The sequence below is a fragment of the Prionailurus bengalensis genome, chromosome A1 (genome assembly GCF_016509475.1).
Source record: "Prionailurus bengalensis isolate Pbe53 chromosome A1, Fcat_Pben_1.1_paternal_pri, whole genome shotgun sequence".
In the NCBI taxonomy this organism is placed as follows: Eukaryota; Metazoa; Chordata; class Mammalia; order Carnivora; family Felidae; genus Prionailurus; species Prionailurus bengalensis.
The window spans coordinates 170,371,974-170,399,958 of NC_057343.1; the positions used below are offsets into that span (position 1 = coordinate 170,371,974).

At 34.9% G+C, this 27,985-nt stretch overlaps 1 protein-coding gene across 2 annotated transcripts in view; it reads right to left on the reverse strand.

Moving 5' to 3' along the window:
• The window catches only part of PJA2 (praja ring finger ubiquitin ligase 2), a 71,230-nt gene that overhangs the window by 20,642 nt on the left and 22,603 nt on the right, over positions 1 to 27,985 (reverse strand). For both annotated transcript variants that reach the window (XM_043595178.1, XM_043595186.1), the window contains exons 4-6: positions 25,845 to 26,898; positions 15,605 to 15,790; positions 3,722 to 3,907 (exon numbers count right to left, since the gene is read on the reverse strand). In XM_043595178.1, coding sequence (XP_043451113.1) covers positions 3,722 to 3,907; positions 15,605 to 15,790; positions 25,845 to 26,898 — 1,426 coding nt within the window. The remainder of the gene's footprint in view (positions 1 to 3,721; positions 3,908 to 15,604; positions 15,791 to 25,844; positions 26,899 to 27,985) is intronic.

Genomic DNA, 27,985 nt, shown 5'->3' on the forward strand with positions numbered 1-27,985 from the left:
TGTGCGGAAGAGCTCCATCAGAAGTATGAAGCTCGTGTGAAGTTAAGTGCTCTAGATCTGCCTGCTGGAGCAGCGAAAACTATGTTCCCTTTTCCTTTGCAGAAAACTCCTTCAAACGGTTAGAGCCAACTATCTCCGAATTCTTTTCTTCTCCAGACTAAACAAATGTAGACATTCAAAGAATATTATCTGCCTGTAATTTGGTCACTGCAAAATAATCAGCTAACATTAAAAATTCTAGCATCATTCATCTGGCAATCACATGGTAGTAAGTGTTTGAGACAAAAATCACTAATGATACTAAAACCAGTGGATAGAAGTTTGATAGTTTGAGAAGAAACAGGTTATTTAACGTGGTCTCAAAATATCTTATTTGCTTTAAAAAATGGCAACAGTACAGTGAAGAAATCTGAAAGATATCCCCTCAAGCAAATGATCGCAATTAACATCACAGAAATGGGACAATTTGGCATCACGTGTCTTCTGATATGGACTAAGAAAAATAAAACATCGTTTCTGTGGCGTTCCTGCTAAAAATCTTTTAACTTGAATCTAATCATGACATCAGGAAAATGTACACTAAGAACCATTCTAAAAAATAAATGGCCTATACTTTTTAAAAATGTCAAGGTTATGAAAAACAAAAACCGAGAAATGTTCCAGATTAAAAGTGACTCACGAAACATGTTAACCAAGTACAATGAGTAGCCTTGAACTGGACTAGAAAAAAATTTCTCTGGTGACATCAGTGGGACAACTATAGACATTTGAATAATGTCCGTAGACTAGATAATAGTACTGTTAACAGTGTTAATTTCCTGATTTTGAAAATTTTACTGTGTTATATAAGAAAATGTCCTTGTCCTTAGGGACTTCATGCTAGACTATGGGTAAACAGGCATCTTGTTTGTAACTTATAAATGTGGGGGGGAAAATACCATAAAATAAATATAGAGAAAGAAAGGAAAGAGTGAATAACAGAAATGTGGTAAATGTCAATATTTGGGGAGTATTAGTGAAAGATATATGGAAATTCTTTTTAATTTCTATTAAGGGGGGCACCTGGGTGGCTCAGTTGGTTGAGTGTTTGACTTCGGCTCAGGTCATGATCTCATGGCTCGTGAGTCCAAGCCCAATGTCAGGCTCTGTTGACAGCTCAGAGCCTGGAGTCTGCTTCAGATTCTGTGTCCCTCTCTCTCTCTGCCCCTCCCTCGCTCATGCTCTGTCTCTTCCTCTCTCAAGAATAAATAAAACATTAAAAAAAGACATTTTAAATTTCTGTTATTAAGCCATGGTTATAGCCACAGGGAATTAATTTCTCACAACCTTAATAGGTTAATAAGTATAACCCCAACTTCTTCCAGGAAAATAGAGAGTTAGGTAGTTATCAAAAAATAAATATATGGTACAGTTGAGATCTAAATCTGAAACTCATGTCTTCTCCACATCAACTCCCACCAGACCATTTTATAAAATATTCTCTGGGTATTCTACAACACTTCTGTGATGTCATCAAAACAAATAAGTAAACTTTGATAAAGCATTTTTTCCATTTCCTTTTTTTTTTCCCATTTCCTTTTAAAGAATCAAAAAGCTTTACCTTTTAAGTTGTGGTAAAACAAACCAAAAAAAAGTCACATTTTAGCTCTAGAGATAAGAACTGCTGTTTGCCATGACTTTTCCTTTTAGTTGTTAAAATGACATGTTACTTTAATATGAAAGTCAAATCCTATTTTACTTTATCAGTCTGTAGCTACTGCCATATAAATTGACATAGTACCACATAAGCAATAATGAGGTGTTACATACCTATATAAAATTCAAAACAGTAACCTTCAAAAAGTTTGTCTTAAAATTAATGCTAAAATGCTTTCTATGTTAAAAAAAAAAACAAAAAACAAACTACTGAAGCTCCCCAAATTTGGGGACAATCACAAATATCTCTAAAATCTTAACATAACAGATGTATCCAGAAAGATCATCAATGAATTAGAACCTAAAATCAAGTTTTCAAGTTTAAGTTAAAATTATATTCAAAAAAGACCTCATTATTTCTTCAAATTTTTATATGGAACAACCTTTTTTGAAAGTTATTTAGAAATATATATCAAGATCTTAATAAATACCACTTATCTCAGTAATGTCACCTCTATTAATCTGTCCTAAAGAAATAACCTGAAGTACAAAACAAGTTATATGAGGGGAAAGGTTCACTGTACTATTTCAATGGGGAAAATGAACAATTAAATTTTAGTGCAACTACAGACTGGAGCATCTACATAATGGAGCTGTAAAACATTATTCTGATAAAATTTTGAAAATGTGCAAAAGAAAACATTTCTTCATATTAAACCCTAATTGCCTCCAGACATGCACAGATGATGTTACCTAAATTGACAATTCTGTCATCTGCTGAGCATTATGAGGAATGACTTTGCATAGTGGAGGCATAAGACATCATCAGCATCACAAGGAGTTCAGAAAGAGGGTAATAGGCAGACATAAGAGAGGTGGGGGAGAGCTAGTGGTACCAAGATCAGCAAAACTGGGATCTGGTGAGCCACTGCTCTTCCATAAAGTTAGGAAGCCAGAAAATGGGTTTTGGAGGTAGGAATGTTTAAGATGGAATTACAAATTGTTTGTGTGGCTGTGATAAAACACCACTTCTACTTCCACAAATGGGCAATGAAAGTGTGCTTCGCACATCTAATTTGCTCCCCCCTAGGGAGTGAGAATAGGAAAGAGTAAGGAGGGTTTCAATGAGATGCTGAGTTTCATATCTGGAACAATTTGAAGAAGCACAAAGAAGTAGCTAGACACATGGAAAGAGACTCAAAATCATAACTTCTAGAAATCTGCAGAGTTATCAGGTGATATAAATGAGTTTTTCTTTATTTTTCTCTATTTTCTGTAATGGAATTTTAGCTGGAAAACTAAAACAAATTCTTAAAAATATTTCTGGGTAGACATGAAAACAAAAGTAGTACCAAGCCATTATTTTCTCCAGAAAAAGTAACAAGAGATCCGTTGAACCATATATCCTTCCTACATGTCAATAACCAGCTACTTCCAGAGGCCGATTGCATGCTTGAAAGATAAATCTAACTATAAGCCAAAACAGTTAAATTCTGACCTTTATATCATGAGACCTAACAATTCAATAATCCACTTAATTGTTATATGCTGCTTTTCCCTGAAGCTCATTATTCTTTGTCAGCATAAAGTAAACTGAATACTTTCAGCATCTCTGGGAAGATATAATTGTCATTTTCCATATTTTGCATACAGAGAAGGATAACTACATTCTTATGATTCTTCTGGTTTAATCACATGTTTTGAAATTCCTCAAGTAGTATTTATTAAAATAATATTTATTATTATCTTCTTTTTTTTTTTAAAGGATTATACCAAGTGCTATATTTACCATATAGAGCTAAACTCACAGGTTGGAAACCTCAAACCATGAGTTTATAAATAACCAGGATATAAGGTGGGCTTCAAGAGAGCCAAAGGTCAAAGAGGAAAAGAGGTCACTGCCTGGAGTAGTAGGAAGGAGTCCATGTAGGAAGTGACATCCAGGATGAGCTCTGAAGGAGAGGAAGACTAACAAGATGGGAAAAAAACACTTTTGAGAGATCAGAGATTCAGTTTTCATAATTTAGAATCATGAACGAATTCTACTCAGTGAACAATTAACCATGGTAATAACACTGCTACATACCTCCAGTCCACATCTAAGTCTTCACTCACACTGGAGTCATCCTCAAGGTTATTGTTACCATCCAGCATGAAAGCTTCTGGCTGTGCAAATTCATTGGCAGGCTCATTTCCCTCATCACTGCTGCTTTCATTGACTTCATTGTACTGTAACCAAGGAATTTCTCCCTCTTCCAAGGATGTCTGTTCCCTAATACAAACATTTTAACGGAAGAAAAAAACATTATTTTAGAACACATCATAAAATTGTTCTCTAAAAACAGTTCTAAATATTTAGTGCAAACAGATTCTTTATTCTTTAAGTTCTAAATTCTTGGTACTTACATGATTCTAAAAGTCTGCTTTCTTTAACTGTAAAGTTATTTAAAAGGGAAGCAAATTTGTTATAGGGTCATATGTATGTAGAAATAGCTCCCAGTTACATAAGAACCTATTTATTTGAAATACAAATTACCTATGCTCCTATACTTCCTCTTTGTGCAGAAGAAAAATAAGAGAAGTTCATTCTAGACAACTTTAATTTTAAAACACTGCTCTTGAGTAGTTTCCCTTCACAGTTCAAATAAAATCAAAATTCCTCAGCCTGGCCTACAAATCCCTACATCATACATGCTTTCTCCTTAGCCCTCTTCTCCAATTGTTACCTCCCACCACTCTTCCCCCTATTTATTCTATTTCCTATAATTCTTTCTACCTGTGGAACACATAGAGATCATTTCCACCTCGGGGCATTTCCTCTACCTGAAATGTTCTTTCACCAGATTTTTGCTATTCCCTTCTTGATATTCAGGTCAGAGTTAATGGCAGCTCCTCAGAATGCGTGGTCTTGACAACTCATTTTAAGGAGCTGTTCAGTCACTACCACATAACTGTTTATTTTCATTATAGAAATTACTTCTACTTGTCATTTTCTTACTCGTTTATTGTTAGTCTTTCTCCCACTAGAAAACAATAAGGTCACAGGAACAGGGACAGACAAATGGTACAAGGAAGAGAAAAAAGAAGCATTTCAAAACACGAGAAAAAAATTATTCCATAAATGGTGTCAGGACAACTGAGTATTCATCTGGATGGAAGGAAGTTAAATCTCTATGTCATTATTTACCCCTTAACAAACTCCAAATCCATATTTTAAAAATGCATGTGCACCCCACCACCATTTCTAAAACAACGTAAGTACATGATTCTCAAGAATCATGAGAAATTTTTACAAAAATCTGTGTCATTGTATGCATGATGCAAAATCTAGAGGCCATAGACAAGATTGTTAACTCACACAACTTATACATTAGAGTTAAACACCATAACTTTGGACACAAAGATCAAATTGAAAATAACTCTTCGTAATACATGAGAAACAAAAGTCAAGGCTTCAATGACTGGACAAAAGGTACTCTATGAATTTATAAATAAGACATACTGGTAGCATTTTCTTATTTTTTTGTATTTAACAGAAATAGTATATCAAAGTATATCAAAAGGAAGTTAGATATGACAGCATAGTTTTGGCAAAGCTGAATTTTAGTCCGGGTTTTAAGAAGAAAAATAATGTTATAAAATAGGTTACATATTTCAAAAGCAGGTCTAATTAGAATTTTATTCATTCTAACATGCAAATTTAACTTTGGAGATAAAAACATTTATGCAAGAGATGTAGATGATATCCACATATAAGAACACATTTAAAAAAATTTTTTTAATGGTTATTTATTTTAGAGAGAGACAGAGAACAGAGAAAGGACAGAGAGAGAGAGAGAGAGAGAGAGAGAGAGAGAGAGAACCTGAAGTGGGTTCCAGGATCCAAGCTGACAGCACAGAGCCTGATGCGGGGCTCAAATTCACAAACTGCGAGATCATGACCTGAGTCGAATCAGACACTTAATTGACTGAGCCACCCAGGCGCCCCTGAATCAACACATTTTACATACACAAAAACTGTAGCTCTCTACACACCTAAACCCATAATTGTTTCTTTAATCTCAGGTCCTAAACAACACCTCAAAATAACAGGATTGTAAGATTTAGTATCCAGTATCACTTTTCTAGTAAAATCAGAGAAATTAGAATAAAATATGCTTAATTTGTTGAAGGTTTAATATCTACTATACACTTGATCTCAGCCAAAAGGCCGAGAAGCAATTAATATCTACTATATAAAGTGGGTGGATATTTTCCTTTCATGCATCATAATTAGGTCCAGTGAAAAACTGAACCCAAAATGGATTTAAAATTCAAAATCAAAGTAAAAATTTCTAAGCAACAGTTCTTTGTTTACACCATTATGAGAACACGTGCCATACTGTATTATAACTCTTCTGGTGACTCATCTGTGTCCTCCTAGACGGGAGCTTTCCAAAGGCACACACAGTGCTGTCTCTCAACATCGTAGCTTCACCCCTTGTAATAAGTGCCTAGCACACAGTAGGTACTCTATTTGTGTTGCAAATGTTACCAATAAATCCTTGAAAAACAATCTTTAAAAAAAAAAAAATTTGGAGATCAAGCCTGAAATAGCCCTTCGGAACTTTTGTTATTTCTGATGTACTCCTACAAAAAAAATGCTCTTCTTTTTCCTATTAAACAGATAGCAAATAAGTCAGTTACTACTCTGTACTCAGATATAGAACATAAAACTCAAATATGTTGGTGAAAATGATTCAGTATAAGAATAAATATTAATTTTTGGGTTTTGATTCAAAGAAGAATAAAACTAAAGAAATTATTCCGAATATAAATAGTTTACAACATGTCATTAATACTTTTACTATATAAGCAATTCTTGGCTACGTATGTTGCTTAAACATTTGATTCTGTCTATAATGACTCATAATAACAGTTATAGAAATAGAAAATAAGTCACATATGGTACATGCTTTCAACCTATTACATAAAGTTCACATAAATTCTTACCACTTAACACAAAATTTACCAGGCTAGAAGAGTGGCACTGTGCTGGGCCAGAGTTGGCTTGATATTACAACAAAACGAATTCTGCTCTTTAAAAAAAAAAAAAAAAAAAAAAAAAAGATTCTCAACAATAATGTCAAAAGAATCTTTTATTTTCTGTAGCTAACCAAAGAAACAAATATCCCCATGGGAATATGAGACTATAATGTAAGTTTAAATGCTTCAAAAACCTTGGAAATATTTAAAGCAATAGCTCAGTCTTCTTTCTCTCTCCTTATACATACACATTTACACATATACCAGACATACCATGTGTAACAACAAATTCACAAAAATTTAGACCTTCAATGTCCTTTCTGAATCATTTTGGTAATTCAAATATTAACAAGATGCCATTATCATGCTACACAGTAATTTATGAGATTTAAAAAGACATATTATCTAATCATGTCTCCAATGGTCAATTCCAAAAAAGTATTCCAGTAGATGGAAGACGTGGAAGCCTGTGCCTGCCACAACCACCACTAAAGTCACAGGTATTTCAACTGCAAAGGGAAATTGCCAAGTTGTCCTTTCCTTCTGAGCACTTTCAGCACCGCCTGGAGGAAATCAATGCTGCTGCCCTGAGAAGAAACTGAAAATGCTTAACTTAGTCCCACAACCTACTCCTGGTAGGTGAAAATCTTAGAAAGCCATCAGCATCATCTAATCTCCTGACTACAGGCTACATTGTTAACTCAAAGCTTCAGACAAACAGACAGAAGTTCCCTTTACGATATATGATTAAAGATCCATAGTCTTCAATAATAGAAACTAAATTTAATAATATGTGAATAGCAATATTAAAATTATCAAAATATACAATAAATTCATATGGAATATTTTAAAGAACTTTTCATTAAAAAGTTTTAGAATATGCTATCATATAACCATGCAACATAGAATTTTCTGTGAAATGAAGAAAATGAAAGGCAGACAAATCACATAAAACCGAGTCGTTTCCTTTAGCTAAATGATAAGCAATTTGAGTATCCATTATTTGCAGCACAAAATTTTAGACCTTTGGTTAATGCCAACATTTTAAAGAGCTGAGGCTTTCATAAAATAATCTAGCTATATTATAAGAAATTTTATAAAAATCCTGGACAGCATGGTTAAGATTCCTAATTAACTGGTATTCGATTAACCAGTTTTCATTTTATAACTCAAGACACATGTAAGAAATTGCTAAGCTTTAGGTATAAGCTCATTTTTAATAATTCTAATTGTATAGCAAATGGTTAAGATTTCAAACCCCTATCTTGGAGGTAAAGCAGAAAGAAGGGTACCTGGGTGGTTCAGTTGGTTAAGCATCAGACCTCAGCTCAGGTCATGATCTCATGGTTCATGTTTCAAGCCCCACACGGGGCTCTGCACTGACAGCAGAGCCTGCTTGGGATTCTGTCTCCCTCTCTCTCTGCCTCTTCCCACCCTCTAAATAAATAAATAAACACAAAATAGTAATGAAAAAAAGTAGAAAGGAAAGTAACTGAGGGGCGCTTGGGTGGCTGAGTCAGTTGATTCTCCGACTTCCACTCAGGTCATTATCTCACCATTCATAGGTTCGAGCCCTGCATCAGGCTCTGTGCTGACAGCTTGGAGCCTGGAGCCGACTTTGGATTCTATCTCTCCCTCTCCCTCTGCCCCTCCCTCACTTGCACTCTGTCTCTCTCTCTCAAAAATAAACATTAAAAAAAAAATTTTTTTAAATAAATAAAGAAAGTAACTGAAATTTTAATTAAGAATCAAAAAAGCCTCAAAGGGAATTCAGCTTATAAAATCAATGGTACTCTGGTTCCATGTCATCCAGTCACAAAGATGGAACCCCAGCACCTAATTTGAAGAAATGTTTCCTTATCCTAATAAATTCAGTGTTAACAGGAAGGGCAAAATATTTATTAAATTTTTTTAAAAAAAATTTAAGAGTAGTTACATAAAGAGTTTGTAAAGTTAACAAAACAGTGGCAAAAACTTAAAGAAAAACACATAGGTGTGATGTATTAATTTAAATTCAAAACACAAATTTTAAATGGACATTCAATATTGTCCAGTAATTATTCGATGTTTACCTAGTAAGTTTGTTGTCTACCTCTCTGAAAGCCTATTTCCAACCTTTTCTTCTTTCCTTCAATTTGACAATCTTCCTATCCTCCCCATCCTCAATATCTAGTAACAATGAGGACACTGAAGTCACCAGAGACTCCTCTTTTCTTCCCACCAGCAAACCTACAGATTTACCTACACTTGTACCTACCTGCTACCTTCCCACTAATTACACTGCAAGTCTCACCTCCTAAAGGTTCTCTCTTTGAGATATGGAGCTTAATCCTTATCTTCTCAAGGACTTCACTTTATCTTTCCTATAATTATTAGTCAGTTATTCTCCTCTGGAACATTCTATAAGCAAACAATCACGTGTCCAGTGTAGCGAAGTGAAGACAACATTTTCTTAGGCCCAGCATCTATCTATGGCGCCTTCCTTTTGTAAAGAGTTAGGTATGATTACTGTCTCTACTCTATTACCTTCAATTCCCTTCATTTTTTTAGTTCTTTTCCCCAAATGAAAAAGATAAACAATCGACTTAAGTTATAAAGTAATTATATTGAATATCCATAAACCCACCACCCAAAGCAGAAACTAGAATATTATCACTGACTAGCATACATCTTGTGCCCCATACCTATCCTATCCCTTTGACTTCACCCCCCCAGAAAAAAAGTACTATCTGAAAGCTCTTATCATTCCATTGTTTTCTGAAAGAAGTTTTCACTAGTTTTGTATACTTAAACAAGATATTTAACTTCTTGTTTTTAAACTTTGTGAAACAGAGATCATACACATTATTTTTCTAGAAATGGTTGTTTTCATTCAATATTGTACCTCTAAGATTCATCCATGTTTTGCATATAAGTGGGGCTCATGCATTCCCACTGCTGTGTAACACTCCCTGTATGAATACATCACTAACTTTTCTCCTGTTAAGTAATATTTGGGTAATATCCAGTTCATAGCTTTCATGAAAGATACTGCAACGAACATTCTTGTACACAACTCCTGGGCCACATGGGGAAGTTTCTCCAGAGTATACACCTAAAAGTGGAACTGCTGATAGTGCACGATGCAAAATGTTAAAATTATTATATCATTTTAGTTAATATGACCTACTTCACATCTCAACAAGCATTCTCATCCTCCAAAACACCTGATATTGTTAAATTTCCTGTTTGTTAATCCAATGGGTAGCTAAAAAATGATACCTCCTTGTGATCTTAATTTACTAATGATCTATGTATCTTTTGATATTTTTATTCATTAATATTTCCTCTTCAGTGAATCATCTGCTCAATTTTTTGAACATTTTGCAATTAGACTATCAGTTTTTCTTCCTGATTTCTAGGAATTCTTTATATCCTGCACATTAACACTCTGTATTCTATAAATACATTCTACTAGTTTCTTTCCTTTTCATTTTCAATTCCTCTTCTTTTATTTTCCCATCATGCTGTGACCATCAAGATCTCCACGACAATGGCTACTGAAATGGTGCTATGAGCAACACCCTTGCCTTGCTCCTGATTTTGGGGGGTGGGGGGGGGAGTTAATGCTTCATTACTAAAAATGATATCTACTGATTTGTTTGGGGAGATACATTTTACCAGGTCAACTGTTCTGATCTTAGTTTCTGAGTTTTTATCACGATGAGGTCTTGAACATTACTAAGTGATTTTTTTCCTGTATCTACAGAATCTATCATATGAATTTTCTCCTGTATTCTGCTAATGTGGTGAATTACATTTACAGGTATTCTACATTAAATCACTTTTGCATTTCTGGAATAAACTCAGATTGGTGAGTTTTATCTGTAAAGAATATACTTACAAATTCAGATTTCCAATAATTCTGTTTGAGATTTTGACATGTATGTTAATGAATGATATAGGTTTATAATTTTCTTCACATACTCTTTCGGTATTAGGGTTATACTGGCCTTAGAATGATTTGGAGAAATAGTTCTTTTTCTATTATCTTGAAGAGTGGATCCTTGAAAGTTTAGTTTAAGAGAATCTGGCTCTAAAACCATCTGGATTAGGTATTTTCTCCACAGTAAGATTTTAAACTACTAATTACATATCTGCAATACGTATAATATTATTCAGGCTTCCTACAAGTTTTGGTGAATTGTATTTTTCTAAAAATTTCTCAATTTCTTCTAAGCTTTCAAATTTACTGCTACAAAGTTCATAGTACTATTCTTAGTCTATCCAATCTTTAATGTACTTGTGGCTGTATACACTTCTATATGTCAGTATTACCTATTTGTGCCTTGCCTTTATTTTCTTGTTCACTATCCAAGTGGATTGCCTATTTTTCTTAATCTTTTCAAAGTATCACCTTCTGATTTCTTTGATCCTCTCTATCCTGTTTTCTAACTTATTGAGTTTTGCTCTTATCTTTCCTAATTCTTATTTTTATTCCCTTATTTTCCTTATTTTAATGTTCCTTTTCCATTTTAAGTTAAATGCATGGCTTCTTTTCTAATGTACGTATTCTTCTTTTCTTCTTTTCTAATGTACGTATTTTATAAAGATAAATTTCCCTTTACCAATTTCACTCCAATCCGTCAAATTCTGATTGATGGCATTCTCAAAACCGGTAAGTTATGAGCATTTTCGACTTCAATTGTAATTTCTTTTTTGTCTTACTGGTAATTTAGAAGGATGAATAATTTTAAATGCATGGATTTTTAAATTTTTTATATTTTTGCTGGTCTGTAGGATATTGATTCTTTGAAATGTGTTAACCTGTGCTCTGCAGCCTAGTCCATGCTCAGTTTTTGTGTGTTTGTGTATTCCACAAACTGGACTGCTCATTAAACCAGGCTTAAATCAGTTGTTCAAATCTGCTAAAGACAGATGAAGTTCTTATATCCATGAATTACAGGCAGTTGAGAAAAGTATTAAAAAGTTTCCCAAAATGATAGTAAATTTGTCAATATTCTCTAGTTTCGTTACATTCTGACTTACATATTTTGAGTCTATTTTATTAGATGCATTCAAATTTAAAACTGTTACATTTTACTGGTAAACTGGACTTACTACATACTGACCCCTCGTTCTCGTCAATAATGAAGTCTACTTTGCTAACGCTAATGTAACTGTTCCGTTTTTGTTTAGTTTGCATTTGCTTGAAATACCACTGTCTATCCTTTTATTTTCAGTCTGTATACCTATGCTTTAAGTTCATCTTTTGTAAAACACATTTAACTCAAAAAAATTCCAACTGATTTGAAGCTTTGATTTTTATAAGCAGAGATTAGGCAATTATATTTATTACAGGACTTGTTCCATATTACTTTTACCCATTTCTTTTTTTTCCCCGTTTTAATGATTTTTTCTCTTTCTTTACTTTTATTTGGATTGACTGTAAATATCCTTTTCCATGTCTTAATTTCTTTTTTCCTCCTCTACAGGTCTCTAGTACATATACTCTTTATTCTTATGTCAAATGTTAACTTTGAACCCTCTCCCAAACAATACAATTCAACTTTGATCTCCCCCTTTCAACTTAAATACCACTGCTGTCCACTGTTTAGTTCTGTCCCCTCACTTTTACTTTTTTTAAGCGTATTTATTTTGAGAGAGAGAGAAAGAGCAGGGGAGGAGCAGAGAGAGAAAGAGACAGAGAGAGAGAGAGAGAAAGAGAGAGAATCCCAAGCAGGCTATGTGCTGTCAGTGCAAAGCCCAACGAGGGGCTTGATCTCCTGAACCTTGAGATCATGACTTGAGTAGAAACCAAGCATTAGACACCCAACCAAATGAGCCACCCAGGCACCCCAACTTCTATTTTTTTAAATGAATTACTGGGGTTTATTACTGTAGGGTATCAATGCAAGTAGTTGATGACCTCCACATCATATATCTATATATCTCTATCTCAATCTCTATATATCTCTATATCTATCTATATCTAACTACAGTCCAGGATCTTTTTTTTTTTTTTTTTTTTTAATTTTTTTTAAACGTTTATTTATTTTTGAGACAGAGAGAGACAGAGCATGAACGGGGGAGGGGCAGAGAGAGAGGGAGACACAGAATCGGAAACAGGCTCCAGGCTCCGAGCCATCAGCCCAGAGCCTGACGTGGGGCTCGAACTCACGGACCGCGAGATCGTGACCTGGCTGAAGTCGGACGCTTAACCGACTGCGCCACCCAGGCGCCCCCAGGATCTTTTAAACTTAAATATCAAAGTGTCTACTTACCATCTACACTGTATGTCTAAATAGCACTTAAAACTTTCAAAGAAAGTTTTTACTTCCCATTCCTCTCCCACACCTTCTCATCTCAGTCAGTACAGTAATAACCACCTAAGGCTCAAACCAAAAAAACCTGCCATAACTGATTCCTCACTTTCCCTCATCTCACACCCAATCTACCTTATTATTGATCACTCAAAAACATGCTCAAACTTGTTTACTTTTTTTAATCCTCACTACCATCCCCCAGTCTAATACCCTAGGCCAACCTTCCCCTCTTTTGTACTTCAATCTCCACAAAGCAACTAGAGTGATCTTATATAAATGTGTGGCAATTAACTCTTCACTTAAAATCTCCCTGCTCTATGAATAAATTCCAGAGGCTATCTATCCTGCATAGTTTGGTATCTGCACACCTCATCTCATGTCACTCTTCCTTTCACTCATTCACTTCAGTCCCACTACCTTCATACATGGCAAGCCTTTTCATTTTCAGTATCTCTGCTCTTACCTTTCCTTATGCCTAGAGAGCTCTTCCTCAACCACTAATTCTCATCTTTTAGAGCCCAGCTCAAAAGTCAGTTCCTGAGATAAGTAGCCCCTGGCCACTCTAATTAATGTAGGCCCTACCAGTTACCTTCTATGACACAAGAGTTTGCTTTCCTTTACCATAACCATCGCAGTTTATAATTTAGCATATTTGTATTTTGTTTAATATCTGCATCTCCCACCACATTGTGAGCTTCAGGAGGGAATCTTAGTTTGTCTTGTTCATGGATATAATCATGGGATCCAGCACAACGCTTGGTACATATTAAATGCTCAATAAATATATGTTGAATGAATAATTATATCACAAATTATATATGAAAAATTTACTAATAGTAAACTAATAGTGATTCAAGAAGATCAAACATAAAATCAGAAAAGAAAAATAAACACTATTTCAATCACTGTCAATATCAATTGTGTTTGTAAACTTCTTTCTTTACAGATTTTCTAATGTATTTTATTTCTTACAGAATTAATTTCAAGCTGGAAACTTAAACCTTTGAGAACAAACTTTACCATTAGTCCAAGTTGAAAGAGTTAAGAAAACCCATTTACCAAAACAGATTCCAGGAGAGACTAAAAATTAGAACAAACCAATTATCAGGAAAACAAATTTAAATTAACAAAGACAAACTACCTCAGAAAACACAAAGCCAAGGCTTCACGATACCAACAACCTTTAAAAGAATAAGCTGTTTAAATTTTTAAACAACCCTTTAAAGGAATAAGCTAAACATCAAAGGGTTAAAAAAAAGCACACATTGTTTTAGCAAAGCAAGTATTAAACTGTTTTTGAGACAAAAAATGAGACAATCTGCACATATGCATCTCAACATAAAAATCCCACATCAAATATTAGCAAGCAGAATCCAGCAGCTCAAAAAACATTTCATGACTATATGATCATGTTTATGTCAAGAAGCAAGGGTAAGTGGCTATTAGGAAATCTAATAAAATAATTCCTCATGATCATTAGGTCAAAGGTGAAAAATCACTATGATCATTTCCACTGACACTAAAAAAACTTTAATAAAATTTAACAAACATTCTTGCTAGAAACCTATAAAATAGTAACGGGGGATATTTCCTTAGTGTGATTTAGAAGAAAAAAATTGTGTGTGTGTGTGTGTGTGTGTGTGTGTGTGTGTGTGTGTGTATGTGTGTGTGTGTGTATAAAATCAACCTAAAAGCCAGAATCATTCTTACTTGGGAAATAGTAGAGCAAGGGTTGTGAACCCATGGGTTATTTCCAGCCTGCCACCTGTTTTTATAAATAAAATTCTACTGGAAGACAGCCACACTCATTCATTTACATGCCATCTATGACTACTTTCACACTACAACACTGGAGATGAGTAGCTGCAATAGAGACTGGCATATGAACTGAAAACACCATCCAACCCTTCACAGTGTAAGTTTGACAACCCCTATAGTAGAGCATTCTCGTGTAAGTTTGACAACCCCTGTAGTAGAGCATTCTCATTAAAACCAAGAAAAGACAAAGGTGTTTACCATCAATCACTGATTTCAGAAATACCATCTGATGCGATTAGGCAAATATTAAAACTTCAACATTTGTAACTTTCTCTGTTTCTGTGAATAAATCACTGATTTCCATCTTGAGGCTGCCCTTTCTCCATTGTTTGGCAACGGCAGCTCTAAACTCATACCTAACTCAACCAAAAGAATCTTTTAAATGCCCTAATTTTCTTTAAAGCAAAGTAGAAATGTACACTGTATCTCAATAAAAGATAATTAAATTACTAAAATTTTCAATTTAATTGTTCTTTGTAAAACACCAAAAGCACTGGGGTGCACTGATCTCACGGTTCGTGGGTTCAAGCCCCACGTCAGGCTCTGTGCTGACAGCTCAGAGCCTGCAGTCTGCCTCAGATTCTGTGTCTCCCTCTCTCTCTGCCCCTCCCCCGCTCACACTCTCTCTCTTTCTGAAAAATAAACACTAAAACAAACAAACAAACAAAACACCAAAAGCATAATGAAAAAAACTCAGTAGGACTTACTGGTCCTACATAGCGCTTGTATATGGGATCAACAGCATATCCAACAGTTGGAAGTGACGTATACCATTCTTGTACAATACATATAAATAAACCTCGCTGTTAAACAAAACATACCCTTCCTGTAGAGATAATTCTTGGTTTTCTTCTTCAGGACCACTGCTATCACTCTGTAGTTCAGGTTCATTCTCATCTTTTCCTGGCAAAGTCTCCCAGCTTTCATCACTTGACGACTGATCTTTTTCAGTACCAGAAAATCGATGAGGCAAAGAAGCAGACCACTCTCCATCACTGCATTCTGAACTGCAAATTCAGAACAGAAAGAAAATAAATTGTCATTATAATCGTCATTATATGTGCATTTACCATTTGAAGACATCGTGGTATCGAGTGGATGACTGATGCCACACAATTCATCAGGTGCTAATTCAATTTAAAAAATATTTTAAAAATAAATACAGAAATAAATACATTCAGCAGAATGTAACTTTTTCAAATGAATATAGCACATGGCAAGTTACAGAATTATCGATTTATGATTTTCTTCACTAAACTAAGTAATTCCATGTTGCTTAGATAGAGGTTCTTCATTTATTAGACATATTTCTAAATAAAAATTTAAATATAATTTGGCAACCATAAATTAAATGCTCTGGAATAAATAATAATAGATTTATTACTCATCTGACCTGACTAAAACAACTTTCTAATTACATATTGACAATGGAAATCCTATCCTGTATGCATAAATTTCTATTACCATCTTTTAAAAGCTTAACTATTTTTTCCTTCCTTTTTTATACAAGATTTTAAGAGGAAATTCAAATTCATAAAAAGCAGCAGAGACAAATCTTTACTGAAGTCCTTTGGTAGGACTATGAACACAAAATAAATTTCAATTCAAGAGAACATTTAGATAAGGAACCAAAGGGATGATAACAGGGTTAATGAAGAACCTCAGAAAATGACTTGGTTGTATTTAACTTTGGTTAATTTGGTTTCATTTAATTACTCTTTAAGTACTAGTCATCTTGTACTACAAAGGTTAAAATATTATTAATGGTGAAAATAAACCTTAAATGCCCCTTCCAACCGTATCAACCATTCTGGTCAAGAATCCCCTTAAAAACTTCCCTTTGTGCCTTGATGTTTGAGAAACAAAAAATTAATAAATTTTAGTTTCTGAAAGAAGTGATAATTGGTAAGAAATTACCTTTTCTTTATGATGATATATTACTAATGGTTATATTATTGACATATTAACTAGTCTATAATGAGTTCCTCCTTCTCTGAACAGATGAATCCAGGAGATCAAGATGCTATTAAGAAAAAGCAGCAGTAATGTAAGCTCTGAGGAGTTAGAAGTAAAAAAAAAAAAAAAAAAAAAAAAAAAAAAAAAAAAAAAAAAATCAACTTCCAATTGTCAGTAAATGATGGGCAGCAGGTCACATTCTTGAGAAGGAATTTTACATAGCTCTGGCATAGCAAGTAAAAGGTGTTCCTTCAGTTGGATAGAAGCCCAATTGCTTATATTTTGTAAAATTTTCTCTAACCCAAAAAAAAATCTAAGATCAAATAAATCAGTTCTATACTTGTTCCAGTATAAAAATTTAACATAGAAAATAGTTTAAAAAGACTTTTTGAATGAAGTTTCCTGGCCTATGAAACCTCTCAATTTTATTTAAAAAAAATTTTTTTTTTAATTTTTTTTTTATTTTTTTAAATTTTTTTTTTTTCAACGTTTATTTACTTTTGGGACAGAGAGAGACAGAGCATGAACGGGGGAGGGGCAGAGAGAGAGGGAGACACAGAATCGGAAACAGGCTCCAGGCTCTGAGCCATCAGCCCAGAGCCTGACGCGGGGCTCAAACTCACGGACCGTGAGATCGTGACCTGGCTGAAGTCGGATGCTTAACCGACTGCGCCACCCAGGTGCCCCTAAAAAAATTTTTTTAATGTTTATTTATTTTTGAGAGAGACAGAGCACAAATGGGGGAGGGGCAGAGAGAAGAGGGAGACACAGAATCTCAAGCTGGCTCCTGGCTCTGTCAGGACAGAGCCTGATGCGGGGCACGAACTCAAAAACCGTGAGATCATGACATGAGGTGAAGTTGGATGCTCAACCGAATGGCCATCCAGGCACCCCAAAACATCAGGGGTAAGCTCTTACTTTTTTGTTTTAACGTATATTTATTTTTGAGAGAGTAAGAGAGTGCAAGCCAGGTAGGGGTAGACAGAGGGGGAGATAGAGGATCTGAAGCAGGCTCTGCATGGACAGCACGGAGCCTGATGCAGGGCTCCAACTCATGAACTAAATAAACCTTGAGATCATGACCTGAGCTGAAGTCCGAGGCTTAACTGACTGAGCCACCCAGGCGTTCCTTAGACTATCATCTTTAAAGCTAAATTACCAGCTCCAATTTTGACATCTTTAACAATTCAGCTAAAATTTATTAATTTGTAGCAATTTTACTTAAACACCTCATATTTTAAACATTTTATGATCCTGTCCAGAAAAACAACACCTAAAAAGTTTGTAATTTTTTTTTTTGCTTGATGATATAACTGATGGAGTATTTACAAATTTTAATATAAAAAGCATGCTTATGATCAATAGTCAATATATTTAAGAAGCCTATGTCACAGACTGGTGACAAAGCCTTTCAGACAAATTTGGTCCTTCTACCGGTTTTTTATGGTCAGTGAGTTACAATTTTTTTTTTTTTTACAACTTTATCTTTAATTTTGCCTCTTAGCAAAATCTAAAATATTTACTATCTGGTCCTTTAGGAAAAAAGTCTGCAGATCCCTGGCCTGTATTATTACTACTCATTATACATAACCTTCACCCCTAAGTAGCTAACCTTTAATATATCCTCAGCCCTGACCACTTGGCTTTCATAATCACTAACTGTGCACCAAACATTTTTAGATTTTCACCCTTCTTTTCAAAAGTTATAAAGCAAAACTCATCTGACAGGTAACTCCTTTCTTGAGTTTCTTTCTAAGGGTATTTCCCTACTCCCAAGCTGAAAATCACAGGTCTTTGACTCCTCACAAAACCCCCATGTTTAAGTCCTTTTTATTTTCCATTCCTTCTGTAAAATGACTTTTTCTCCATTTCTCCTAAAAACCCTGGCTCAAGTATTTTCCTCTAAACCTACACCTGGACAGTCAATTATTAATCGTTGTCCCTAAGTTTAATCTCACTCAACTCACTTAAAAGATGCATTCTGGGGCGCCTCGGTGGCTCAGTCGGTTAAGCATCCAACTTCAGCTCAGGTCATGACCTCACAGTTTGTGAGTTCGAGCCCCGAGTTGGGCTCTGTGCTGACAGCTGAGAGCCTGGTTCGGATTCTGTGTCTCCCTCTCTCTCTGCCCCTCCCCCTGCTTGCGCTTTGTCTCTTTCTCTCAAAAATAAATAAATGTTAAAAAAGAAATTTAAAAAGTGTATTCTGAATTATCACTGTTGCTTCAATTTATATCAAATTACTCCAAATCCTTCACTTTTTTCCTAAACCAGTATTTCACAAAATTCAGCCATCTGCCTACTGCCCTCACAATTTTTGCTCCAGGTGTCCACTAATGCTGTGTCTTGAGGTTCAGTAGTTGAGGACACAGGTTCTGGATTCAGTCTGCCTGGTTGTGAATACACCACTTACTAAAGCTGTGACGTTACTTAACCTTTCTGTGCCTTTATCACCTCACACACCAGGTGTATTTGATAGTAGTATCTAATAACTCCCTGAGTTCATATAAGAAGCAAATGAGTTAATACACACAAAATGTTTTAACAGTGTCTGATAAATGATAACCCATCAATAACTGTTAGCAAATCATTTTTAATATTTTTTTAATTTAAATGCTGTATTTCCTTTTCAGATCTACAAAGGTATTTAAGTGAACAATGTAGATAAAATGTTTAGCACAATTTTTGGAAAATGGTAAAGGTGATAGTTACTTTATTATATAAGCTGTGTGCTTAGACATTTCAATTGGATTTCCAACAGCACACCACCATTTTTCTTTCTTCTCTACCACAGAAAATCTACTCTAAATCCTTGGTTTGTCTTACTGAATGGAAATATCAGCTTTCTGGTCACCCAATCAACTTTAGTTTTAGTGTCTCTTTATACCAGGGGTCAGCAAACTATGCCCTGACCCATGAGCCAACTCTGGCCACCTGTCTGTTTTTTAGTGGCCTGGAAGCTAAGAATGTTTTTATTTTGTTTTGTTTTGTTGCATTTTTAAGTGGTTATAGAAATACCTATATAATACCCTTGATTTTGCCTTTCGGTCCACAAAGCCTAAAATATTTGCAGACCCCTGTGGTCCATCCAGCGAAGACACAGCAAAGAAAAACCAAACACAGGTAAATGGAAGAGATATCATGGAGCAGGAAAGGGTGAGCAAATTGCTCAGTAGTAGCACTAAAGTAAAACAAATAAACAAACAAAAAAACAAAAAATAGTACCAAGAAAAGTCAATTGGATTTGAGAAACAGGAGGTCACTGTTCACATTATAGAATATACAAATACTACTAGGAGTTAAGATTTCAATGCATTTAAAAGTGCAGACTGCAGAAATAGAGTGGGTACAGGACATTTATTCTGAGAATTCAACAATGGAAAAGAAAACAAACAGGCAATTGGTTAAAGGAAAGGCAAAATCAAGTAAAGGTTTCCCCTCAGGATTTAGAAAAATTACAGAATGTGGTAGAAGGAAGCAACTTTGGCATAAGAATAATAAATTCAGGGGTCAGATATGACTACAGATGCAGAATGAGAAAAGTCACCACCCTTCACTGAAGAACAAATTAAAAACAGAAATGGAGGGGCGCCTGGGTGGCGCAGTCGGTTAAGCGTCCGACTTCAACCAGGTCACGATCTCGCGGTCCGTGAGTTCGAGCCCCGCGTCGGGCTCTGGGCTGATGGCTCAGAGCCTGGAGCCTGTTTCCGATTCTGTGTCTCCCTCTCTCTCTGCTCCTCCCCCGTTCATGCTCTGTCTCTCTCTGTCCCAAAAATAAATAAATGTTGAAAAAAAAAAAATTTTATAAAAAAAAAAAAAAAAAAAAAAAAAAAAACCCCAGAAATGGATACTAACATATCGTAATATGGAGAAGAGGAAAACAAGAAAGTTCAGATTTAATTATTTTACTATCTCTAAGAAAGCAAGAAACAAAGTTATCTACTAAGGGTGACAGGAGTATATGGAACTGAAAGCAGAAAGAGAAAAGATTTAAAAATAACTTTTCAAGGAGAATAAGCAACAGAATAAATATCACAAAACAATCATGGAATAGTGAGAACCCTTGTCCTGGAATATAAATGCAAATTAGTTAAACATTTTTAAATTCTCAAGTACCACTTTGATTTTTATACAGTTTTTCAATAGGATTGTCTCCTATTAGCATTTAGAGCTGTATTCAAAAGCAGACAACTATTAACTTACTCAAATGTTACATTTCACACATTCAACTGTGAACATAAAACCCACCTCTTTTCACATATTGGATACAATTACATATGATTTCTAGACAAAATAATTCATGTAGTATAAATCTTAAGTAGAAATAAGATATAGAAGTAAAAGCATCCAAAAGCAAGCTCTAATTCCTCAAATCCCCCAAGGAACTGGTTTGTTAGTCTTCCCTGGCATTTTCACATTGATAAAAAATCAACTATATAGAAGCTAAGAAAAAAGTGAATTTTAGATAATTTTGTTATCTGAGGATCAAAACCACCTTTTGAATTTTACTGAAAATACTCTGGATGAACATTATGTTAAGATACATCATATCTGCATTTTCAGACGGTATACTGAACATAATCTAAGCAGTCTGGGACATTTTACCCCTATTAACAGTGAACTGTTACAATACAGTGATACAAATGGTAGTTGTTCAAATCCATAAGGCTGCTTAATTTAGCAAAGTCCAGATGGTTCTTTCTGAATTGTGCCTGCCTTTTACAATTTTCTGGTCTTTTCCCTAAACATCAGAATATTGTAATATATAACCCCTTAAAATGCCTGAGGAACAAAGCTATTTATGCCTAATATACTCCTTCTAACTTTTATGAACTTGGAAACAAGATAAAAAGCTAAAATGTTAAAGCATATGCTTTCAGATCTTTGCTTTGGCTGCTCATAGTTGCTTTATTTTTTGGGAATACATGGATATCAAAGGAGCTCCTTCTTCATGGCTCTCAACTAACTTATATAGAAGAGAAAAGAAACTTAATTCAGTCTCATGATAATTATCTGTATATTCTGTCTTCCTCATAAGGCTGGTGAACAGCCAGGGAACGGGGATCATTATTATTTGCATTTACAGAGTACCTGGGACAAAGTCTGACATTTAGAAGGATTTCAATAAATCCTTTTTGAATATATCAAACTGAAATCAACTAATTGGCTAATATTCCTTTTATTTTCCCAACATCATCAATAACAAAAAGTTGTCCTGACATTTTTATCTCAGGTAGGTTTTTAACTTTTATTCAATGTCAAAAGCTCTGAAAGAAACCTCAAGTGGTATAAGAAATAGTCAGCGGATGGCATGCCTCTTCCTTCAAACAGTTAGGTCCAAGGTTAAAATGTGCTGGCATGGTTAAAAGGTTCTTTTAAACTCAAGATCTTGTCCTCAAACAGTCATTAAAGTTCTCAGGGTATATTTCAAAAGAGCAGGATGTTAACCTTAGCTCTTTGGTCTAATTTCAAGTCTGGTAATTACATACTGCCTATTAAAATTCCCCTCACAATTCTAATTTAATAAGGTGGTGTTCAGTTACTATCAAACAGCTCAGAGCAATTCTACCAGCTGCAATGTTTATTCCATAAAGTGTAATGTTTCAGGTATGATTAAGTGATCATTTAAAAGTTTTCAGGAAGAAATGGATCATGCATTCATTCAAATACTTTTCACTTTTTTTTTTTTTTAATTTTTTTTTTCAACGTTTATTTATTTTTGGGACAGAGAGAGACAGAGCATGAACGGGGGAGGGGCAGAGAGAGAGGGAGACACAGAATCGGAAACAGGCTCCAGGCTCTGAGCCATCAGCCCAGAGCCCGACGCGGGGCTCGAACTCACGGACCGCGAGATCGTGACCTGGCTGAAGTCGGACGCTTAACCGACTGCGCCACCCAGGCGCCCCAATACTTTTCACTTTTAAAGAAAGTATGAGCTATACATATTTTTGAACTGTATTTTTTAAAAGTGGCTAAAATTCCTATAACTAAAAACGTCACAGTGATTTTAGTTATGTTCTGGATAAGAGGGTTCTATTTGCAGCTATTATAATACAAACATGGCAAGAAAAATTTTCAAGTAAAGCATCTTTAAGTTTTACAAAGCAGAGAAAACTCAGAAAGAATCTTACAGACTCAAGGGAAAGGATGTTTATACTTTCCTTCTCAAGACACTTATTGTAGAATCACTATTTCCCCATTTTTGCAATCTGCTATTATCAGAACTCAGCCAAAGTATAGTAAAACATCTACTAGATGAACAAGTGGCAAAATGAAACTAAGTTGGAATGTATGGTTATTAAACTTCAACCTTTATCTGAAACCATATTAAAAGGCATTCTGGCAATTGTGATCCTTTGCAGGGAGCTGAGAGTAGAGGAACTGGAAACAGTAGCATAGAAATAGAACTACTCCTCAAAATTGTCCAGACTACTGAAGTGAGGTCCTAAACATATCTCAAGGCTTGCAGATGCAAATGTAGAACCATTATCCTTGAGAAGTTATTCTTGTGATGGTAGTTTTCAAAAAACAAAAACAAAACAAAAAACCCTAAGTATTTCTGGTATTTCAATGTGTCTTAAAGATTGCCCCCAGGGGTGCCTGGGTGCTTCAGTCAGTTAAGCATCCCACTTCAGCTCAGGTCATGATCTCAAGGTTCCTGGGCTCGAGTCCCACATCAGGCTCTGTGCTGACAGCTCAGTCTGGAGCTTGCTTCAGATCCTGTGTCTCTGACTCTCTCTGCCCATTGCCCGCTCATGCTCAGTCTCTCTCTCTCTCTCTCTCAAAAATAAATACACATTAAAAAAATTTTTTTACAAAGAGGTGCCCGGGTGGCTCAGTCAGTTAAGCGTCCAACTTTGGCTCGGGTCATGATCTTGCAGTTCGTGGGTTCAAGCCCTGTGTTGGGCTCTGCTGACAGCTTAGAGCCTCGAGCCTGCTTCGGATTCTGTGTCTCCCTCTCTCTGCCCCTGCCTCACTCACGCTGTCTCTCAAAAATAAATGGAGAAAAAAAGAGAAAATTGCTCCAAAATTAGTTCCATCTTTTAAGCACACCCTAACTTCAGGCTCTTTAAGTCAATATAGTACTAAAAAGTCAAAAGAAAAAAAAGTTTCCATTAACTGTGTTTTTCTCCTCTGTATATTGTTCGTAAAGACCTATCATTGTTTAGAATACTGACATATCACTTAAGGAGACAAATTATAAACAAACATACTAAAACAATACCCTATAACTGTTACAAGTCCAACCGTCATTCCAGGCAAATAAAATGCTAATGCTACTGACCAGGAAAAAAAAAAAAAAAAACCACAAAAAAAACCACAAAAAAACAAAAACCAACAACTTCAAAACCAAGAGCCAAGAAAATTACTCTTGAGGTTGCAATGCAAAAATTTCATCAACTGAATTAGATGACATTAGGCCTGACACTAAAACGCACACACAAAAAAGAGGTTTTTATTATTTTTGATCAGTGGTGTCAATGATGAAGGAATGGCCAAATTACTTCCTTCAGGAAAGCAGAAATGTAACTGTGGGAAAAAAATCTTATACTTTCAAAAAGGCAAGTTATCTAAGATTAAAAATTGATGTTATTATTGTTTTCAATAGGTTTTCAATCTAGAGGTATACCAAAGGTTTACAATCAAATCCAAAAATCTTAGGACTGAATATGTTTTGGAATTCAGATTTTTTTCTCCGAGATTTACAAATACTACTTAATAATTCCCAGTGGGGTCCAAGTCAAAAACTCAGTAATCAAATACTTTGATATTTCTGCAGCAAACTGTTATGACTACTTCAAAAAAAGGCCTTATATTAGTTCAGATCCAGATCTGCATCGAATTAAGTTAACACCAATTTAGGTTTTGTTGTCAATTTCCATTTTAAGAATTTTGTGGACCTTAACTGAAAAAACAGAATTAAGTTAGGCCAAAGTTCTTAACTCATTTTACCCTTAAGCTTAAAAAATAGTAGGTTATATAAGTATTGTCTGCCAACCCTTGAAGTTTACAAACTTAAAAAGACAGTAGAAATTACGTTTCATTTGTTTCTACAAGTCACTTACACTGTATTATAGAAGCTTTATCCATCTGCCCAAAGAAACCAGATATATTTTATTAATTTTATGATGTGAAATAAAATATATAAAATGTATTCATATTCAAAAGGAAAAACTTCTTTTGTAGTACTTTCTAGTTGAAAAAAGTAACCGTATTTCTACAAGTTAATAAAATCGTGAAACTGCACTGTAACTGAGCATAGGCAGTTTCAACTAGCTCAAAAGGTTATGTGAAAGTTTGGACTCTAGGGTAATGAAAAGAAGATGGACAAAGAAATTTTCCATTTCTCTCTTCTTTCTATGGTCTTACAGTTTGGGGGGAAAAAGGATTCTATGTAAGAAGAACCAGAATGCTTATTTAAGAAAGGTTGTATGTTCTCTTAACAACTGTAAATTTGGACTGGGCAGTAAGCAGATATGCAAATTCCAGCTCCAAAATTTACTAGCTTTGTGACCTTGAGAAATTAACTCTCTTGTGCTTCAGTTTCCTCATCTATAAACAGGGCAAATAATAATATACACCACATAGAGTTGTGACCAAAAATCAAATGCTAAATAAAAATAGGTGAAAACAAACAAAAAAACACAAGTGATAAAAGGAGCAACAGGAGGAACAGAGAAACAGGTGACATTAATAACTATTAACAAAGTTAATCCAATATTATCAAAATTTGCTGTGATCTTACTTTTTAAACCCAGAATGGGTTAACATAATTTTTTTTTAAAATACAATAAATGTTTCCCTGCATTTTATTACCTGAAATACTATGAACTAAAATAATTAATATCTGTATCCTTTGTAATAACTAATTATCATTATCTGAACTTACAATTTCTATAAACTCCTAAAATGCTTCAAAGAAAGTTTCTGTGAAAAACTAACCAGTAGTTTGCATGTATGGTTAGCATTCAGTAAACAGGCATATTTGCTAAGTCAAAATATCTAATTCCCTGACCATGTCAGAGCCCATCCATCAAACATAATGGTACCAGAAATAAACCACCTTGCTTATTACGCAATCTGACAAAGCACTGCATGAAATCTTACCTATCTTCATCTTTGTCATACAGTTGGTAATAATCTCCACAACCATTCCAAAAGGTGTTATCCACAACTTCTTGCCTTCCTGCTGTGGCTCCACTTTCTGCTGTAATTTGGTTATGTTCTGTTTCCCTGTGTGTAACTCTTGAGTAAGGTGGATCCAAGAACATGCAGTCATGTTCTCCATCGTAGTCATCACATTTTATTAAGAGGTCATCTGAGCCATTTTCCTCAACTTCCAAAGCCTCCCTCCACCTCTGAACACTTCTTTGTTTAGCCTCATGCCTATTAAAACCTGTTTCTTGGTCCACCTGGCTTGAACTTATCAATTTCCTAACTTTGGGTCTCACTACCTGTTCAGGAGAACTTCCCTGGTTCTTGTTCTTATCACTAGTATTTTGTTCACTGCAAATATGCCCAGGAGCACACACTGAATCTTCAGTTGCATTTTCTCTCTGACTCTCCTGGCTAGTATTATTTTCTTGTTTCTTTCTAACAACGTCATCTTCAGAAGAGGAGCTCTGAAATTCCTGATTGCTCTGATTGACAAACTCAGTATCACCAGTAGAACTTTTGACTAACGGTGCTGAATCTAACTCTTCAAATTCATCTCTTACTTCACAGTTAAAAGAGGGAACTGGTGGTGAAAGACCAGTGTATGCCTCTACCTCTCCATTTGCCAACTCAAATACTGTATTGCTCAGTGCTTCCTGATATCCACCACCTTCCACAACTTCTGCAGAAAGCTGAAGACGGTCATTGGCCTCTCTGTGTGTACCATCTGGGTCGTAAGAGTCAGTATGAACCAATGAAATTCCATTTTGTACACTTGAAGCATCACAAGCTTCTGGAGTATATTCTCCCTCAGGGTGATTATGAAGATTTGTACTGCTTCCTAAAGTCTCCCTGCCTTCCTCACTATGATGTACTGCAGCAAAGGATGGACTGCTCTCAATGGTTTGATTTAATGTTGTATCACAAATGGGAATTTCTGTTTCACTTTTTTCAAACGAAAGGCCGTTGGGTAAAGAAGAATGAACTTGATCCGATGGACTGGAACCTTCATAGAGAACAAAGAAAACATTTTTGGAAACATTAATTTTAGATACAATTTTATTTAATAATGACTATTTAAATAGATATTATGCCAATCATTACTCACTTGAATATGAGTGAATTTCTGACAGGTACTTCTATGCCCCTGAACTTAACTGAGAGAGCCCACTGGTCACCCTATGAGTTCATTTATGCCATTGTATAGCCATTCAGTATCTTCTCTCAGATGTCTTTTGAAAGTCTTTTAGCTAACTGCTAATACCTAAAACATTCTGTAAAAGACATTAAAAGGAGAGGCTACTGAAAAACTACACAGTGAGAGGCATAAGTCAAGTCATAGGGTAACCAATGTGCCCTTCTAGTTGTTAAGGTGCACAATTCAAACTTCATTTCTTTTATTATGTGCAAGTAAAAAAACTTCACAAGTACTTTTGATAGATAAAGGAACAGGTTACACATCTAACAGAAATGAAACTCTATTGTGTTTGATGTCAATTCAGAAAATTGTATCTCAGTCTCTAGATATATTAGATTTCTACCCCAAAATGGATTTTTTAATACACCTATAATGAGTTACCTTTACATTATGTTACAGCTATGATTGCAAAACAACAAAAAAGTCAACATGTTGACTCTGCCATAGTTTGTCAGAATCTTGAGAAAAGAATAAAATCAGATCTGTTTTATAAATCACTTTAAGCCTATCTTTTATCACTACTAATGTAATAATAAATAATGAAGACATCTAAGATTTGCTGGAACAAAAATTTATAAAAGAGCAGTCTTGTCATATCACAGAAAGGCTTCTTTAACGGAGTGAACTCATTAACTAATAATTCAGATTCTTACTTATAAATGACAGTAAAAATAATTTACAATTAGCAAATTTTCTCAAGACCAGAAGACTACACTCTAGTCCAAAGATGTGTAATTACTACCTGGATATCTGCAAAGTACTTTTTTTTTTTTTTAAGCTTATTTATTTACTTTTTGAGAGTCAGAGAAAGCAGGAGTTGGGGAAGGGCAGAGAGAGAGGAAAAGAGAGAGAATCCCAAGTAGCGTGGAGCCCAATGTGGGGCTCAAACCCACAA